At 41.3% G+C, this 20,161-nt stretch overlaps 1 protein-coding gene across 1 annotated transcript; it reads left to right on the top strand.

Annotated features, from left to right (window-relative positions):
- Positions 1–316: 316 nt before the first annotated feature.
- On the top strand, positions 317–18,702 carry LOC306842637 (von Willebrand factor A domain-containing protein 7-like; the record flags this gene model as incomplete). Its single annotated transcript, XM_079373596.1, has 16 exons — positions 317–550; positions 679–915; positions 1,599–1,695; positions 1,773–1,901; positions 3,098–3,293; positions 3,574–3,749; positions 3,862–3,974; positions 11,855–11,971; positions 12,238–12,444; positions 15,494–15,620; positions 16,316–16,468; positions 16,554–16,646; positions 16,769–17,046; positions 17,404–17,540; positions 17,716–17,875; positions 18,091–18,702. The coding sequence occupies 16 exons, from the start codon at positions 317–319 to the stop codon at positions 18,673–18,675; spliced, it is 3,039 nt and encodes a 1,012-aa protein (XP_079229722.1). The 3' UTR covers positions 18,676–18,702.
- Positions 18,703–20,161: the final 1,459 nt, after the last annotated feature.

The following is a 20,161-nucleotide window of genomic DNA, read 5'->3' as shown; positions in this document are numbered from 1 at the left end:
AATAGCTTTCTTAAAACAATGCCTGCCACAAATCTTGGTTTCTATATGTGATATATCTATATTTCTATAATGCTGAAAATATATAGGCCTACCATTTAAATCTTTAACAGTACAATGAACTGAACCTGAAAAATTGACTTTTTTTAAAAAGGTAAAAATCAACGTTTATGTATATTTATATGTGCTGCTCTGAACAGAGTGATGTGTGTATAATAAATCAGCTCACCACATCCCCCACATCCGTCTCACATGTAACCCTTTGCAGGTGTGATGCTTCTTTCTATAAGAGTTCAGGTGTATTAACCAGTGTGGAATGATGTGTGAAAGGATGAGCTCCTGGAATTTGACCCACCAATGTGTTGTGGTGCTGTTCATCTACTGTATGCCAATATGCCAAGCCTTTCTTCCCAACTTCTGGTCACGCGTACTAACATTGTCCTGGGATTCATACACACATCAGTACATGACAGAACAAGCTATACTGAACATCACAATGGAAACTCTGAGCAAAATGATGGAACATCAACATGATGTAGATAATGAGGAACTGGTAGGTATCATGCAAGTGAATATTTCCGCTTGTTGCTTTTTACTGCTGAATTCAATTTATTCTGGTAATATTTTTTAGATACATAGTGATGACTTGAAGAATTAGTCTCACCGATTTGTTTGTTCCAGTATACTGGGCTTGGTCGAGGGTTTTGGCATGCTGTGGGTGAGGTGGCAAGTGCTAACGCTGAAATGGATTTCTTGAGCTCCACGTGCTCTGATCCAGTCTACCACTTTGACTCTGAGAGAGTGGAAGAAGCCACCCAGATGCTGCGAGAGTTCTGGGGCCGGACGGTACTGCAGACCCAGGCTAAAGAGTACCAGGGGGCCAGACGTAGCCTGGGTCAGCTTTTCCACTCGTTACAGGTTGGCTAACAGATTATATTTATCATTGTGTCAACATTATATTTATTACCCCGCTAAAAAAAGCAGCATACGTGTGTTTTGAAGCATGGCACCTGGTTTGAGCTGGTTTAAGCTGGTCCTGAGCTAGTTATAAGCTGGTTGTGAGCTGGACTGAACATGAGCTAGTTTGACCAGATAGCTTAAACCAGTTCAGGACCAGCTTAAACCAGCTCAAACCAGCTGCCATGCTTCAAAACATACCTAACCAGCATATGCTGTCTTTTTGCTACAGGGTTGTCTGCCAATATTACTCGATTTGTAACATTATGGTTATTATGGTCACATGTTGTATTGGCCATTAGACATTTGTAGCATTATAGTTTTATTGTTTTTGAACAGAATATTGGGTAACACTTTATTTTATGGTCTCTTAGTTGCTTATTAGCATGCATATTACTAGAATATTAGCCATTTATTAGTAGTAATTAAGCACATATTAATGCCTTATTCTACAAGAATTTATTCTACATCCCTTATCCTACCCAATACCTAAACTTAACAACTACCTTACTAACTATTAATAAGCAGCAAATTAGAAATTTATTGAGGGAAAAGTCATAGTTAATAAGTGTTCCCTATTCTAAAGTGTTACCGAATATGGTTAGCAATACAAAATAATCTAACTGTTGTATGTATGTTTGTAGGACTTTTACAGTCACAGTAACTGGGTAGAGATGGGTCAGCAAGCAGTGTACCTCCACCTTCTGCACCCAGAAGAGCCATCAGTTCCTATAGCTTCAGGTGAGTTCCTCACAAAGTATTTTGCAATAAGTCATTAACCACTCAATGTTCACCATAAATGTTTTTGTTGTTTTCAGAGGAAACGCCAACCTGTGCAGAGTGCTATAGATTTAGCTGTTACAATAATCTGCTAGAGGAAATGATTCGTCGGACAGAACCGCTACTGACTACTGGCTATTTCAGCGCTTACCCTGTCAAACCACCAGGTATAGGTGTCATCATGTAACTTAAATGAATAAAATGTGTCCTGGTCACATTTCACCCCAAAATTAGGATATTGAAACAAGAAAACATAATTATATCTTGCATAAAGAAAATGAAGCCTATGTGTAAGACAATTTTTCTTTGTGAAATTATTTTGTGACAGTTAAGAACATTTCCCATTTCCTTCTTGATTTACTGTAATGTGTTGAGATTTTAATTTGCTCATTTGTTTGTACTTGAATTCCCATTACTGTAGTACTCTAGTAAAAAAAAGTAATACATTTAAAATACATTTAGTTCATACTAAATATAGTTCAAATCTATTAACATAATTTTGACTTATCGCTCAAGACTTACTGATATAAAAATTATAATGAAACTTTGTGGAGTAGTACTTGAGCACAGTGCACATTTCTTAATATTAAGCCTAAAATGTGTTTTCATGTCACTACTGGTGAGGATTGTATGATAATTTTTTGAATGATATCAGTCTTTAAATGCAAGATACGTAAACTGCACTTGCAATAGTACCACTGTCATGATACACACAGCAGCGAGGAATACGGAGACGAGGACTTTTTTAAAAAAAAAAGTATTTAATCCATACCAAGGAGCAATACAAGGCAGGGCTGAGACACACAGGAACCTGTGTTTGTAATTATCCCTGTAATTATACACGGGGATAATTACAAACACAGGTGCATGGAATAAAGAATTAACTAAACAAGGAACAATCAATTACATTAATAAGAAAAGGAACAGGAACATGACCAAATAAGGAAACAGGAACAGAAACAGGGGCGAAACAAAACCAAAACAGACCATAAACGTGACAACCACTTTAGCACAATCAAATATATTTAAAAAAATACTTCACAATTTGCATCATGGTAATTGGATTAAGGTGCTTAATTGCCATTAAAATAGTTCCACTTTGCAAAATATCCTACAAATAATCTTAATTTATTTACTTTTACTATTTAAAAAAATATTTAATTTCATATTACCTTGAGTTTGGGGTGAAATATAACCTCGAAATGTTATGTACACATTTCATGAGATTCACCTCTTTATTTGTAAGTCATTTTAAAGATTCATATCTGCTAAACTAATAAAGGTAATCTGAGATATGATTCATTCTGATGATTTAGTAAGCTACTTGTAAGAAAAGCAACATGTATTGTCTTGTTATTTAAAGGAAAGTGCAGTCACGGTGGAATTCTGGACAGTAGTCGTCACCAGGGAGCTGAGGGAGGAATCAACAAGGACAGCACATCTCCGCTGTTCTCCCCTCATCACTACCTCCATAAAGAAGCTGCCCATCTGGCAACCACAGCAACCCTGAGAGTGCTCCAAGACCTCCACAATGAGGTGGGGCCCGAAAGCTTCCTCAGGTCAGAGGTCAATTTAATTTAACATCAGTACTACTTACAGTGATCTACAAGGAAAGAGTGGAATTCCTGTTTTACTTTAGACACCATGCGTGACACCTTTTGTTAATATTGAGTGCATGAGAAAAGGTTAGCACATCTCTGCATTTTTTACCTTCCTTTTTACAGTTTTATTGAAATAGACAATTTTGGTGGGCTTTTTTGTTATTTACTAATTCAGCAATTGAAACAATTATCCAATGATGAAAAACGCACAAGTGATGTAGTCTGTGGAAACCTGTAGGCTCTTCAGTGTCCAGCAGCCCCCAGCATTGGTCTTCGTCATGGACACAACTGGCAGCATGTTTGAGGAGATCACAGCTGCCCGACTCAGAGCCCTCTCCATCATACAGGCCCGTAAAAAGAACCAACGCACTAGTCTGCCTGGAATCTTCATTTTGGTGCCTTTTCATGACCCTGGTTAGAACGATATCTTATGTATTACACAAAAAACACTTCCTGTTTTCAAGATTTTCTTTGAAGCAAAATTTGTTTAAATATTTCTACATTGAGCACACTGATGATATCTCAGGTTTTGGGCCAGTGAAGGAGACAGATGACCCTTATCAGTTCATGCAATACATGGAGGATCTGACGGCTCTTGGAGGTGGGGATGAACCAGAGATGTGTCTCTCTGCCCTTCAGGTAACCATAACACCTGAAGACATTTGACATTCTCAGTAAACATAACACAGTTAAACAAAATTATATCAGACTATTTATAAAATCAACAGGGAATCACCCATAGTTGTTGACCACTAATAAAAATCTTGGGGGCGAGCAAACTTTTTGGTCTATAACTGTGTTCCAACTCAGGGGCTGGTCCCTCCAAATGATGTGGACATCATAGGCTTTGCTACAAAGGTTGAATTGAGAAATGGGATGGTCTAGCTAGCTTATGGAGGATTGTTCTTGTAGCCTAGCAGCTGTGATGACTGCAGTTGATGAGCAGCATTTGAACCGGACTTTTTTGAAAGTAATATTCAACTGTCTGAAACCAAAACAGGGCTCAAACCGGTCTAAATATCTTTACCTGGGTCCATTTATGTACATAAAACCCTTAAACTATCTATACAATCTTGATGAGATTTTCATCAACATTCAAATTGCTTTAAAGTGTTTTACACCGGTTTTATTCGTCTGATGTCAGTCACCATGGGTTTAACACCTCGGACATAAATCTAACTTTTTGGTCTAAAGTTTGGTAAATTTCTCAAATGCAATTTGTCATTCATTGTGCAATTAAAATTTTCATACCTTTTGTTGTTGCTCATGAGCTACTCAAAAGAAGATTGAAGATCTCCTCACAATCTTGGATCCATGGCCAAAACATTCCCATCTCATTCCCCCGGTGATGACAGCATTTGGGATTGCAAAAAAGTTTGGAAATTTGGAATTATTATTTTATTGAATCTAGGAAATTACGTTAAATGAAATGGAGTGACCAATCTTGTTGCTTTACTGATCAATTTCTTTAGGCACCTTGTGCCCTACTTCCCATTTCTTTGCCCGAGAACTGCATAGTCAGTAATCTATTTATGTGTTTACCCCTAGCCGGTTAACGTAATAGCTCTCACTATGCCAAATCCAGCTCGGATTTAAACTGACTGGTGAATCAAGCTCTCACTTTTGTCAATGAACTTTCTTTCCCTTCATTAAGATATACAGTACGGCTGGACTGGTACCTCTTGAAAGCAGATTCAGAATGTTAGTTTAATAGGGAGTACTAAGAACTGCTGTGACCAGTAAATAATTAAAATCAATAAAGTTAATATTATAACTAATAAAATTTGAAGCGGTCTCTGTAGTGGTAATTGGAAATGCAGCAGGTGCACACAAAGGGATGGAAGCTCTTCTGTGCATTACATTGGATTGTCAGCATGAAGTGGCATTCAAAGTTCTGATGTTGTGATATATGGGCTCTATTGTCTCTGCCCCTCTTTAATATGACTTTTTACCGATCTACCACCATTTTGCATGGCAGGATGTTCTCTCAAGTGAAAGTTTCACCCTGCATTGAATAAATCTGTGTCCATGTTGACTTCCTCTTTCATGAGGGGGGCTGAAATGTAGTGAACATTGGAGATGCAGCACATGTACCCACAAAGCCACTTCCTCTTCTCTCTGCAGCCGTGTCTCTGCTTCTCTCCCACTTGTTGAGCAGACTCCAGTCTATTTGCCCCCATTTTTCAAGGCAGCTGTTCCAGAAGCTGTCTGGTCCCATCTAAAATTTGAACACTCAGAGAACCGCATAAATCAAATTAAATCTTGGTAAACCCCAACCACAATTGTCTTTGAGCAATCAGCTCTTTGTTTGATTCCGCTTTTTAACTCTCTTTTTCAAGGTCTCTAGATTTCATAAATCTCATCTGGTTGACAACAACGTATTCTATTTTAAGCTCTTCTTTACAGAGAAAGAGCAAGCAGTTTATTCAATGCAAAATGCAGAAAACAGCTCCTCTGATATAGAATATGGTGTATAATATAATAGCAACAAATTATTTGTCCTTCCTGTTTTACTAGAAAATAATATTCCTGTGAGATGTCTGTTATACATCTGTTCAAATTAAAATGTCTATTTCACTTGGTCACCCAATATCATTCTCCCTAATTTTCTCCATGAGTCAAAATATTTAAATAAAATAATAAAATAATTCTTACATAATGCTCTGGTGCATATTCTAATCCTGTTTATACATGTTAACAATTTCGGCATTTATTTATTAATTTACTTATTTCAAACGTTTAAAAAAAACATAAATCTCAGGATATCAACATTGATCTACTGACCTTATTTAAGTCTTTCAACAATACTCTCTTGATTCAAATTAAGGCCAAAACAGTTTAAATCTGAATTTAGGTCTTATTCAAGCAATGTGCAAGTTGTAGTACTAATATTAGGGGTATACATCTTCCGACTATGATGATGGCGTTCCATCAAGAAGCTGCTATTATTACCTACCTACCCAAATTCACAGGCGAGTGTCAGATCTCTAGCATCTATACCATGGTCACTCAAACTCAGTTCATGAGATTCACTTTCCTGCAGAGTTTAGCACCAACCCTGATGAAATTCACCTACGTGTGATTTTCTAATGATCCTGAAGACATTGATTAGAATGCTCAGGTGTGTTTGATTAGGGTTAGAGCTAAACTCTGCAGGAAAGTGGATCTCGCGAGCCAGATTTGAGGATGTCTGATCTATAGCCTGCACTAGTGGTTCTCAAACCTGTCCTGGGGACCCCCAACCACAGCATATTTTGTATGTCTCCCTCATTTAACATACCTGATTCAACTCATCAGCTCATTAGTAGAGTCTGCAAGACTTGAAATGGGTATGGCCTATGAGAGAGACACACAAAATATGTGGTAACTGAGGGTCCCCAGGACAGGTATGAGAACCACTGGCCTACACTATCACTATCACTACTGGTCCAACACAGAATCATTAACACTAACTTAGAATGTTACTGTTCCACCCAGAGCACAGGTCTTTAGTCGTTCACCTCTGTCATTGCCTCATCTGTAATCATATGAGCGTAGAATCTTTAGCACATCTAGTTTCAAGCATACATGACAAGTTGCTCTTTTATTGACAACTAACTAGGAGCAGTCAATTACAACAACCCAGAAACTCAAAATAGCACCTAAGTTTAATTAAACCATAATCACTTCCCTCAACAGATAATGGATAACATATTTTTAAATGTGAGTTTTCTTCAAATATTTGATTTAAAATGCAAATATCAGTTTATACATTTCATTTTGAAGCATTTAAAAGGAAATATATGGAGTTTGTCCTACCTTAAGTCCATTTAGCCTGTGAAGGAATGGTCCCTCCGTTCGGGGAACTGCCACTCAATCCAAGCTATGAGAGTAAAGAGCGAAGAAGATTTATTTAGCTCCCAAGCAGTGCCGTATCTACCATTGAGGACACCGAGGTCATGTCCTCGGTATTTTTTCCCGAAATTTCAAATTAATCCAGCAGTGATGATCAATGCCAAACACAGAACCCGGTCCGTGTCCGAATCCATATATGTCGTCTGTATTTTCTCCCAATTAAATTCACATTCTCCGTCTAATCTCTCAGGTGAAATCTCCGCCTCTATCTGTCTTTGCAGGCAGCGGCACTTGACGTCACGTTACCTAGGCTACAGATTCAGAGAGGCGGGAAAGCCGTATGTTTTTTCACGTAAGCTAGTACATCGATCGTAGTGTGGTCTTGAGCGAAATGCAGACATGAAGAGGAACTTGCATCAAACTAAATTAAGTTTTAAAAAGCCAACAACAGAAGGGCAGGGAAAGAGTAGGAGAGAAGGTGAGCCTGTGTGTGTCAGTGGCAGACTGTTCAGCACTGTCAAGCGCTAAGTTTCATTTGTCATTAGAATCCACTGATCTATAATAGAGAACTGGATAGCTCATGACGTCATAAAAGTGAAGCCACCGCACCGCCATATAGTATTCCGTAGAATTCGCATACATTCTATTGAATGAATAGGAAATTATACGATTTTATTGAGAAAACATCACATAACGCTTCAATCCCTAACGGCAGTAGAACGCAATGAGCGATCCAGTCATTATAAAGATCAGTGCATGGCCCTCACATATAGGCTAAATTATTGTGAATTTATAAATTAAATAATACATCTGTTATTAAGACTTATTGTCTTAATGTCCAATAGATGAGACAGGAGAGAGAGATAATCAGGCAGAGAGAGAGTCAAGACAAGAGGAGAGGGAAATAACAGGTGCAACACAGTCAGATGGTCCGACTCCGAGTGCATGTTCCTCTGTCTGTGATCCAGCTATGTACAAAGACAAAAGTAACTACTCAGATGAGGAAAAAAAAGGCATTCTTCAATGTAGATGGACTAGGGACCACCAGAATAAATATCCTCAAAGTCAGTTTGGGACAAGGCTTCTGAGATACAATGGAGACTGGGAAAACAAATACCCTTGGCTTCGGTACTCCCCATCTGAGAATGCTGCATATTGCTGTGTGTGCATATTGTTCAATAAACAGAAGGGGACAAACATGACATTCCAAACAGAAGGATTCAGGGACTGGAAGAATGCTGTCGGTGAAAAACGGGGAATAATCTCAAACCACGAAAAGACACCAGGCCATAAGACAGCTTCGACTCTAGCAGAAAATTTCCTCTCTGTAACAAAAGGACAAATGGAAAACATACAGTCAGTTATCAGCAAGACATATTCAGACAAAGTTGTGAAAAATCGTAAGACTTTGTTGTCAATACTCGATGTTGTTATCAATCTTGGGCAAAGAAATGTTGCATTCCGTGGCAACTGGAAAGGTGACAGTGAAGATGGCAATTTCATTCACTTCATTCAATGGAAATCTCATTTTGATGATGTACTGAGCCAACACCTGGAGACTGCACCTGGCAATGCAAAGTACTTGTCACCAATTATTCAGAATGAGATGATTTCCTGTTGTGGTGATGAAATCAGAGATTGTATTGTTCGAAGAATTCAGAAATCAAAGTACTTCTCTGTATTGGCTGATGAGACAGCTGATATTAGTGGCACGGAGCAGTTGTCAATCTGCATTCGTTATGTATCTGAATCTGATAATTTTGAGATACACGAGGATTTTCTTGGATTCTGTCCACTTCTTAAGCAGGATTCTGAAACCATCACAAAAGCCATCATTGAACAGTTATCCAAATGGGGGCTTCATGTCTCTTTACTGCGTGGCCAAGGGTATGATGGTGCCAGCAAGATGAGTGGAAGGCTGAGTGGAGTTCAGAAGAGAATCCAAGAGCTTCAACCACGAGCCCTTTATACTCATTGCCGTAGTCATGCCTTGAATCTCGTTGTGGTCCATGGATGTACAGATGTCCCAATAGTGAGGAACACAATGACCTTAATTGAGAAGGTGGCTGTGTTTTTCTCAGCAGGCACCAGGAAACACAAGCTGCAAGACATTTTGCAAGAACAGGGAAGTGATGATGGACCCAGAGGAATCCCACTGATGTCTGATACTAGATGGGGGTCCAGGATAAAAACAGTGAGTGCCTTTATATCCAAGCTTGAGCCAACTCACAGTGCACTGCAAGAAATTGAAAGTGACTGCACCCATAACTCTGAAAAAGCCAGCAGGTTGCGCAACTCAATTGAATCCTTTGACACAATCATCACATCAGTTGTAACCCAAAATGTTCTGGGATATATATGGCCACTGACCATTAAACTGCAGTCACCAAATGTAGACCTTTCAAGTGCCTACAAAGAAGGAAGACAAGTGGCAGGAGTCATTGAGAGTCTTCGCAATGATGAGGAAAGATTCTGCAAAATATATCAACAAGCAGTGCAGCTGGCAAACACCATTGGTGTTACACCTGTGAAGAAAAGAATAGTGGTGAAACAGCAACACAGGGGCAATGTACCTTCCCAATCAATTGCAGAGCATTACAGGTTGAATTTATTCATTCCCTTCATCGATCATGTTACAAACGAATTGAGAACCCGGCTTGCAGAGTCCACTGAACCAGCCCTGCTTGCAGCCTACTTAGTGCCCGAGGCTTTGCCACAGCTCAATGAGGAAAGAGAGAACCGTCTGTTGGCATGGTATAAAGAGGACTTGCCTTATCCTGACACTGCAGAGCAGGAAATACACAGATGGAAGCATCAATTCCAGAATCACACTGGGCCTCTCCCTGCTACTGCAACGGAAACATTGCAGAATGGAATTTTGGAGTTTTACCCAAATGTTAAGTGCATGCTTTTGCTTTTCTTGACATTGCCAGTCACCACTTGCTCATGTGAAAGGTCTTTTTCTGCATTACGTCGACTCAAAACATGGCTTCGCTCTACCATGGGTGATGAGAGGCTATCTAGTCTAGCTCTCATGCATGTCCACCTGAACATTGAAATTGACCCCCATCGAGTGCTCCAGAGATGGGATGCTTCTGGCCACAGGAGAATTGTTACTTGTTTTGACAAGAGGTGAGACTTAATGTAATCTAACAATATGAACTAACTATTATGACATGTGTTGCATGTACTAAAGTTGGTGCTGTATTAATAGGAGGAAAGGGGGAGGAATACTGATGTATTAATTGTTTTTTTCTATTAATTATGTCATTACAGTTAATGATGTGAACACTGGATGGATGGATTGATCTCCAAAGAGGCCAGATTATTCTCTATCTTATTCTCACACACACATAGACACACAACTACAGACACATGCATATACTGTACAAATTTTACAATCTCACACACTTTGCCTCTATTAAAACATACCTTTCACAGAGGCATACACACAAAGAATAGGTTGGTTGCAAGTCATCAGTTCACACCCTCTCTAGGCCTACTGTATGTCTCTCCACATACACCCACAAATGGCCTAATACACACACACACACTCTCTCATTCACTCTCTTTCTGAAACAAACAAACACACACAGGCACATTGATATATGCCAAGCCAACACTTTAAGGATTCATATTAAAAGAATACAGCATTTGTTGACTTTCTATTGTCACAATGTAAATATGGCTTGTGAAAATAAATGTCTCCCCAATCTATGGTATTTTTTTGTATTTATTTGTGTGTGTGTGGGGGGGGGGGGGGGGGGGGTCGAAAAAATGACCTCGGTATTTGAAAAATCCTGGCTACGGCCCTGCTCCCAAGGCTCCTGTCTGAATTACTCGCTAAAATTGTGGCAGAATACGCACCTGACTTATGTCACACTGTATCTCCTGACACCAAAATTATCCTCAGGTGACTTTTCTGAATGCAAACCGCGATAGCTCTGAATGCACAGGAGAACCAGGCCTAAGACAATTCACTAAAGAATTACAGCTACCCGACGCTTAATCAAGTCTCGCACTGAGTTGGCCGTTGTCTCACCCCATTTGAACACTATCACTTGGTTACTGATTACTTCAGCTAGTTCCTCAAATCATGTATCGTTATTAGTATTTCCAGAAAGACGTTTTGTTCATGTTTAAAACTGCTCAAGGTTAGAACATTTCTGTTCCCTAAAGTGTACTTAAAGTTTAGGCCTGTCGCAAGGAAAGAACGTGTTAGCCATCAACTGCATTTATGATTAATTTAATAATCACATATACAATATACAATTTCCTCCACAGCAGTGAAGGATCCATTTGTTGTATCTTTCATGGCCCAGGAAAAAAGGCCACATTTGAAGGAGCCCTCAAATGCAGCCTTCAAAGGATGCAGCCCCTAATTGAGACGTGGCTTATGTCTAGTAAACTGGGCCTGGAAAAATATAATAAACACAGCACTAACCTTTTCAAATGAAGTAATTTGCCCTAAATTTTATGGCCCAATGGTGCTATTTACAGATAACACATTTTTAATGCTTTTGGTCAAGTGGTAGACCATAATGGTAGCAATATCATTGTCATGGGTTTAAATGCCATGGAACACATATGGTTGAGATAAATTAATTCTACAAGTTACAGTGATGTACATTCTAAGTGTGTCTCTATCTTTGTGTCTTATGTGTGTGAATGTGTTTGTGGGTCAGTTGGCTCTGACCCATAGCCCTCCGCTGTCAGAGATATTTGTATTCACAGACGCTTCTCCTAAAGACCATCATCTGCAGAGTGCAGTCCAGGCTCTCATACTGGAGAAGCAAACAAAGGTAAACCACAAACACACACTGTATAAAACATTCAATAATTAGGGTATTGTGTTGGTAGCTTAGCAGCATGCTAAAATCAAACTCTATTGACTCTCCTGGGCAGAGAGGTATACATTTGATGCATATTCCAGATCAGTCACTTATGATGTTCCATTTCAGCTATGATGCTACCTCAGAAAGCTGTTGCCTACAGTGTGTAGGCAAGGCAACTTAAGGTTTTGGAAAAGAGGCATTGTTTTCATGCATCTAATCTTGGTACATGCTAGGTGAACTTTTTGCTCACTGACGATCTAAGCCTCACAGGAAGGGGAAAAGGGATGAGAAAAAGGAAAAGAAGAGAATCTTTATCTCCTGGTAGATTCTCTCTGTATTCCTCTCTTTCTTCTTTGTCTGGAGGAATGACTATCTTCACTACAAAAAGAGACATCCGCAATGTGTCAGCTATTGTAGAAGACACCTCCACCTCCAGCAAGGTACTGTACACTCAACTGGAAACACAAGAGGACCAAAAGACCTGTTTTAAGAATTAAAGGATTAGTTCACTTCCACAATAAAAACGTACTGATAATGTATTCACCAAAGATGTTCATGTCTTTCTTTCTTCAGTCGAAAAGAAATTAAGGTTTTTGAGGAAAACATGTAGAAGTTCCCTTTCGATACTTCACTCGTCGTGCTAAAGACGCTTATGGGAAAAAGTCATTTTTTGTCCTGGCTGAAGCCTCAATCACGCAGTGTAACTGCACGGCCATCGGTTCGTGCAGTGTATAAAAGACAAACCAATGGCTCGGCAGCAGTGCTGCACAGTGGCTGCGAAGCCCGCCAAAGCCCGCCAGAATGGGCGGGGCCATCTGGCTATATAAGCGGCCGCTTTGCCATAGGATTTAGATTTCTTCTCCTTCAGCGACGACGACGTTCCTCGTTGATCTCCGCTGACTGAAGAGCCTGCTCACCATTGACACGCCTCGCAGTGGAACTTGATCTCCTGCTCAGCTGATTCGCTGCCTTTCCCGCTGCCTTCAGCATCGCACAGCAGTGATCTGGCTTCCCCTGCTGCCATCCAGCAAGCGATTTCAGAGCAAATTTCTAAAGAGCAAATTTCTAAAGAGCAAATTTCTCCAGCATTGTTTCAAATGCCACGCCGTTATTGCAGTATGTGCTTGGCTCCCCTGCACGCTGATGACGGCCACCGCGAGTGCGTTTCCTGCTTGGGGAAATCTCACACAGAATCCGCGCTCTCGGAGATGGATAAAGTTAATATTAACTAGAGTCTCGCCTCTTTGCGCTCGCAGATGGCTTTCTTTTCTTTTCAGCGACTCCGCCCCTTGCACCCTCCCGTTTTCTTCCTCCCAGGAGCCTGAGAGGAAAAAACAGCGGGGCAGAGGATCACAGCGCTTGGATGCGAGCGAGCTTACGTCGGCTCAGGCCCCGCGTACCTCACTCTCTCCACACAGAGAGGTTTCTCCCGTCCTCTTTACCCAGCCAGACCAGCGTCCCTCTGCCATCGCGAGCGATCTGGTCTCATTTGGGGGGAGTGACGACGAGCTGCTGGATGGCAGAATGTCATTAGCAGCCTCGGGCTCTGAGGAGCTGTTGGGCTCGACTGTCACCCCCACCCCCCTGCCGCCGTCCGAGCCCAGCAACATCAAGCACGGTATGGACGCCGAATTACTTCGCATTCTCTCTAAAGCCGTCGAAGAGCTGGGTTTGGAGTGGTCTCCTCCTGAAGAGTGGTCCCTTCCCGCAGCCGTCAAGCCCCTCGTCAGAGATCCTCGCCTTTTTTTCCAGAAGTCCACGACGAGCTCACCAGGTCATGGCGCGCACCATACTCTGCGTGCCTTCGTACTTCCGCCTCATCCGCCCTCACTTCGGTCGACGGCGCTGAGGACAAGGGATACAAAAAGCTGCCCCCGTTGGATGAGTCAGTGGGCAGGCAAAGGTTGGAAAGCGAAGGCTGCCCATCCAGCCAAGCCGTGTAGGACAACCTCAGCTCTCGCTGGACGTGCCTACACTTTGGCTGGGCAAGTGGCCTCGGCGCTGCATTCAATGGCGGCTTGCCAGGTCTTCCAAGCGTCTTAAGTACTACGTTTGGGCCTACTTCATATGCGCCCCCTTCAGTACTGACTGAAACCACGAGTTCCATGCCAGGCATGGATGTCTGCTTATCAGGGTGGACCGGGCCTGTGTATCAGCCCTGGGAATGGTCTACAGGAGGAAGGTAATCTTGACAGATGCATCCAACACGTTTTGGGGAGCTCTGTGCGAAGGAAAACCATCGTTTGGCCATTGGTCAAAAGAGGAGGACAGTCTACACATTACCTGACTAGAGATGCTGGCAGTATGTCGAGCCTGTCAAACCTTCTTACCAGGCCTGAGGGGACACCACATCCTGGTTGGACAGCATGACTGTGGTGTCCTACATAAACCACCAAGGGGGTCTGTCATCGAGGTGACTTTTTGTACTAGTGGAACGCCTCTTGGAATGGGCTCAGCTCAATCTGTGCTCCCTGAGGGCAGTGCACGTTCCGGGCAAACTGAATCGGGGAGCAGACATGTTGTCACGAAGCAATGTCCCCTCAGAGGAGTGGATGCTTCATTCGCAAACGGTTCAGAAGATTTCGGAGATCTTTGGCAAGGCGGAAGTAGACCTCTTCGCCTCAAAAGACAACTCTCATTGCCCACTTTATTATTCCAAGGTAAGGGATGCGTTGGCCCACGAATGGCCCGACCTCCTGCTCTATGCATTTCCTCCGGTCGCGCTGATCCCACAGGTAATCAGGTGAACCAGAGAACAGAAACGCAGAGTTCTCCTGGTGGCCCCGCTCTGGAGAAACCAGCATTGGTTGGCCAACCTGTCACAGCTGCTTGTAGCAGCCCCGTGGCCCATCCCCCTGAGACGGAATCTTCTCTCTCAGGCAAACAGGACGATTTGGCACCCCCGACCGGAACTGTGGGCTTTGCATCTTTGGCCATTCGACGGGAGCCTGCAGGCCTCCCAGAGTGTGTTCTAAACACCATTTCTCAGGCTAGAGCTCCGGCTACAAGACGCCTCTACGCCATTAAATGGTCAGTGTTTTCCGCCTGGTGTTCAGACTGCGGCGAGGATCCGTCCGTCTGTGACGTATCAGTGATACTGTCCTTCCTACAGGAGCTGTTGGATAAAGGGCGCTCCCCATCCATGCTCAAGGTCTATGCGGCGGCTATAACGGCTTCTCATGTCCCTATAGCGGGCCAATCAGTGGGCAGGGACAACCTCGTTGTCCGATTTCTCAGTGGGGCCAGAAGGCTTCAACCGGTTGATCCCCATTGAAGTCTACTGTATGGAGAAAAATCCTAGAATGTTTTTCTCAAAAACTTTATTTTGTTTTTGACTGAAGAATGAAAGGCATGAACATCTTGGATGACATTGGGATGAGTAAATTACCAGGAAATTTTTATTCTGGAAGTGATCTAATCATTTAAATACAGTCTTGTCAGGACTGTGAATACAGGATTCTGCATAACCATGTTTCTTTCTCCAAATAGGTGACTCTGCTTCATGCAGAGAGTGAATCAGATTCATCAAACTCCTTCAGAGTGGACAAAGCTGTGACAAAAGTGATTCTGCATATCACTGGTCAGCTCACACATTGTGAGCTTGTCAGTCCCTCAGGTACCCATACTTACACAGAGATCTTTTACTAGAAGCATACCTCCACAATGCAGTCAGCTTTCCTCACCACTAGTTCTTTGATGTCCGCTTAGTGTGTCACAACCTTAATAACCATACAAAATGGCCCAAATCTTCATGTACTTTAGTGGTGGCTGAACTCCAAACAGCATAGTCCTTCTCTGACGTCATAAAAACCCATAATGACAGAAATATCCAGCCCGATCTCGTAGCAATTTGTATATATTTTACAAGGTGGCAAATTCGTACGACCTCACTTGTACAAATTTATATGATTTTTGGCAAATCGTATGTATTTTACGAGTTGCACAATTCGTATGAATTTGTACGAATGACCTACACCTAACCCTGCCCCTAAACCTACCCGACACTGGGGTTTAGACAAATCGTACGAGTGAGGTTGTACGAATTCGTACGAATTAACCACCTCATAAAATATGTATGAACTGGCCGTGAGATAGAATTGAAATATCCCTTAAACGCTTGACTGGTAATGCAAACACTTTATTCTGTCTCTGCTTTCACTGTATCACCTACTGTATATCTCTGTACTGTCTCATACCTTTTTGAGCAATTGTGGAACTTTGTATTCTGGCGCTTCACGTTACAGTCTCCCCAGGGTGAATCACTTACTATACATTGTAGATTTCCTAATTTTCCTAATCTTTATTTCTCAGGTGTTCAACAATCTCTTCCTGGTACTGGCGGTCCTCTGGCAGTGCTAGACTCATCTAGGGGTCTAAACAGAATAAGTCTGCTGCTTCCACTAGAGATAGGTATTTGGCAGCTTACAGTCAAAACCATTGGGCCAATGACATTCAACGTATTAGGTAAAGATGCTTGTAAAAGCACCCAGTCTTATTATGATTACGTTAGTAATAACACTATGTTACAGTCATATGTTTAACCCTCTAGGTGATAGCAGCTTGGACTTCCTGTACTATTTTGCAAGAGAAGCCAATGAGACACATCCAGGACTGAGGAAGATGGAGGGCAGCCCTATAGCAGGTCTTGCTCATTGTTCTCTGAGCCATTTGTGTACTGCTAAATTAATTTTGTATTTTCACTGTTTTTGGGATCTATACACGTCAAATGATTATGTGAGTTCTTACCACCACATTTCTACATAGGAGTCCCAGTGTTTTTAGTGGTTACAGTGACAGGCATGTCACCCAATGAGGAGGCCTCATTCAGTCATGTGACCCTGTTGGGGCCTAATGGGGAGAGCCTGCAGAAGGTATTGCTAAATTCCACATCTTCTCATTGGTCTGAAGAGGAGCTAGTGGGGTACATGGACTCAGTTCCCAGGATGCCATTCAGCATGCGTCTCTCTGGAAAGGATAGATGGGGAAACTTGCTCGAAAGAGTTTCCACTGAGATGATTCAACCAACACATGTACAGATACAGGTATGAATGGAATAAATTCAAGAATAGTGCGCTGGCAAATTGTAAAACAGCAACTACATGTCAACAAGCAGTCATTAGAGTATTAGTAGACTGTCTGCTTAATAACTTCTAACACTTTATTTTGATGGGTCCACAACATACAACATACTGACTATGAGAAACTTTGCAAGTATATGTCAGCTTATTCTACTAACCCTAAATCTACACACTCTGAGAGTTAGTAGACATGTAGTTGCAAATTAATTAGAATTATTTGACATGTAGTTGACATGTAGTTACAAAGTTACTTATAGTTAGTAGAATGTCTAATGTGGACTAAATCAAAATAAAGTGTAACCAAGTGCCCTTCATCCCTAGGTACATTCAGCTCCACAGCTTCTCCCAGGTCACAGCACAACTGTGCTGTTTGAGATAATTAATCATGGTCCCAGTCGTCATTTTAATCTTTCAGCAAAAGATGACCGTGGGTATCTCTCCCACCCAGACCAACAAAGGTGAGAATGGTAAAAGGAAAGCTAAATGATACAAATACACCAGCATTTACTAATTGTATATAAAACAAGTCTACCCAATGACTGAATGTTTATCAGCAGTTTGGTTAAAGATTGATTTGCTTCTATAATTCAGCCATAGGGGTTAGATATGTCACTGTTATTATTCCATTTTTAGACTGTTTATTGGTGCGAGGGGCTCTGTGAAGAGGGAGGTTGAACTAAGGACCCCTCATACTGCCCAAACAGGGACAGCCATCACCCTGACTCTAACTGTTCAGGCAGAAGACTTACCAGACTCAAATTATGCTGTGGTACATCTGGCAGTGATACCAGAGGTAAGAACCATCAGATGTGTGTGTGTGTGTGTGTGTGTGTGTGTGTGTGTGTGTATAAATGCACAGAACGGCTTGAGAAAAGACAGAGGCTGGGAGCCCACACCAAAACTGTGTTGGTGGACACAGTTTTAAGTGTGACTCAATTTATGAGTTTACGGTCTCATTTGTGAATAAGACATTAAAAATGTTTAAATGTGGTCATGTAACAATTCCAGAAGCCTGACCAAACAGCTCCGGCATGTTCTTCCCTGCACGTGGAGTCCTCCTGCCCCTCTCTGTGCTCTCAGAGCAGCTGGAAAGTCTCACTTGTAGCAAAAGACAGAGGTCACTCTGGATTGGCATCTATACAGTTGGCACAAGGAGAAGGCACTCTCATTCTGTCCGAAGTGTCTATGCAGAGACATGAAGAACATTTCCCACAGATTCATGAAGAGACCACAGGAGGAGTCCATCTTCCATTGCTACAGCCACAAAAGGACACCTCAGAACAGTACTTTGGAACAGAATCTGAACAAAGGCTGGATGGAGTCCAGTTATTTAAGGGGGATCATCCGGTGAACATCAGTGAATGGAATAAGGGGAAACCCATAATGATGCATTATTCCTCAGGCTGCTGTGCCCCTCATGCAGAGATAGTGCTGTGGGATAGAGTGGGTAATATGAGACGCTGTCATCTCAAAGCCAGTCAGGAAAGGGCGTTACGAGAAAAGAACAGGGCGCACAGTGGGGAATCTACTTCATGGCTAGTTCTCATGTTGTGGGGCCACTTAACACTGACCTTTATCTATGACCACAAATAAAATTTGCTTGAGTTATTCTTATTATGCAACTCTGTGTGGACACATATTACTAGTCTTTAGTAATGCTTAAAGGGATTGTTAACCCAAAAATGAAAATTCTGTCATTAATTACTCACCCTCATGTCGTTCCAAACCCATAAGACCTTCGTTCATCTTCGGAACACAAATTAAGATATTTTGGATCAAAAGAACTTTCAGGTGGCTATTTTTGTTTTCTTTGCACACAAAAAGTATTCTTGTACCTTTATCAAATTAAGGTTGAACCACTGATGTCACATGGACTGTTTTATGGACTGTCCTTACTATCTTTCAGGGCCTTGAATGTGGTAGTTGTGTTGCTGTCTATGCAGGGTCAAAAAGCCAACAGATTTCATAATATCTCAATATTTTTCGGAAGATGAACAAAGGTCTTACGGGTTTGGAATGACATGAGGGTGAGTAATTAATGACAGAATTTTAATTTTTCCCTTTAAATACCAGTACACAGAAAAACAAGAAATGTTACTCAGGGATGGTATATTCTGTGAATGTTTAGGTATTTTGTATTATTATTATGTCAGAATTTTTGTACAAACAAAAACTTACAAGTAAATCTAATGATTTCAAGTTTTTACAATTAATAACGTCAAACAGAGTGCTCTGTGCAATCAACTTTTTTATTTTAGCTGCCATAAAAACTCTGTTTTTACATGTGTAGCATATGTCTGTTCTTACCCCTTGGACTTTAGTAAAACATAATGTGGCATGGCCCAAAGGAAACTCCAGAAATCAGGTTATACGACTTACCTGGGTAAGTTTGGTCAGAGTGAACGGATAACCTTAACTGGATTATCTGGACTGACTAAAGTAAACTAATTCTAGACTGTGTTTTTGGAACAGGGAGTAACCAAAGGTTTGCGGTAATCAACCAAGTGTTCAAGAATTATATCAAGGTTTCTCAAATCTAGCCATGAAGGTCCACTGTCCTCCAGAGTTTAACTTCAACCCTAATCAAAGCTATTCAAGGTTGTACGATTTACTAAAAACTTACAGGTATGTGACCTTGATTAGGGTTGGAGGATAAATTTAAGATTAAATAAATATAATAAATAGTATTTAGTTAATTTAATTAATACATTCAACCACCATTCAACCACTGTTGCATTTAGCAACCTGTTGTTTCATTTTTTGCAAACACTGGAGGCTCCTCCAGGGGGAGGCTTTGATACAGATCGACTAGTGTATAGACCAAGTCACTCATGAATGACTCAAAACATAAGGCACAGCGGGCCTGCGTCCCATTGTGCATACTATCCATCCTAAATTCTATGTGATATTAGTAATTTTCAATACTATTTAGGGCAGATAGGGTAGATAGTATGCACATTGGGATGCAGGCCAAGTGTACAAGCTAAATGATTCACTGTTCACAAATTAAATCAGTTCAAGCAGTTACTGAATTAATCTGGCTCACTGAACAACAAATTATTACATTATTACATGTTTC

This window comes from Barbus barbus, assembly GCF_936440315.1.
Source record: "Barbus barbus genome assembly, chromosome: 23".
Lineage (NCBI taxonomy): Eukaryota > Metazoa > Chordata > Actinopteri > Cypriniformes > Cyprinidae > Barbus > Barbus barbus.
This window is presented reverse-complemented; position numbering and strand designations above follow the sequence as displayed.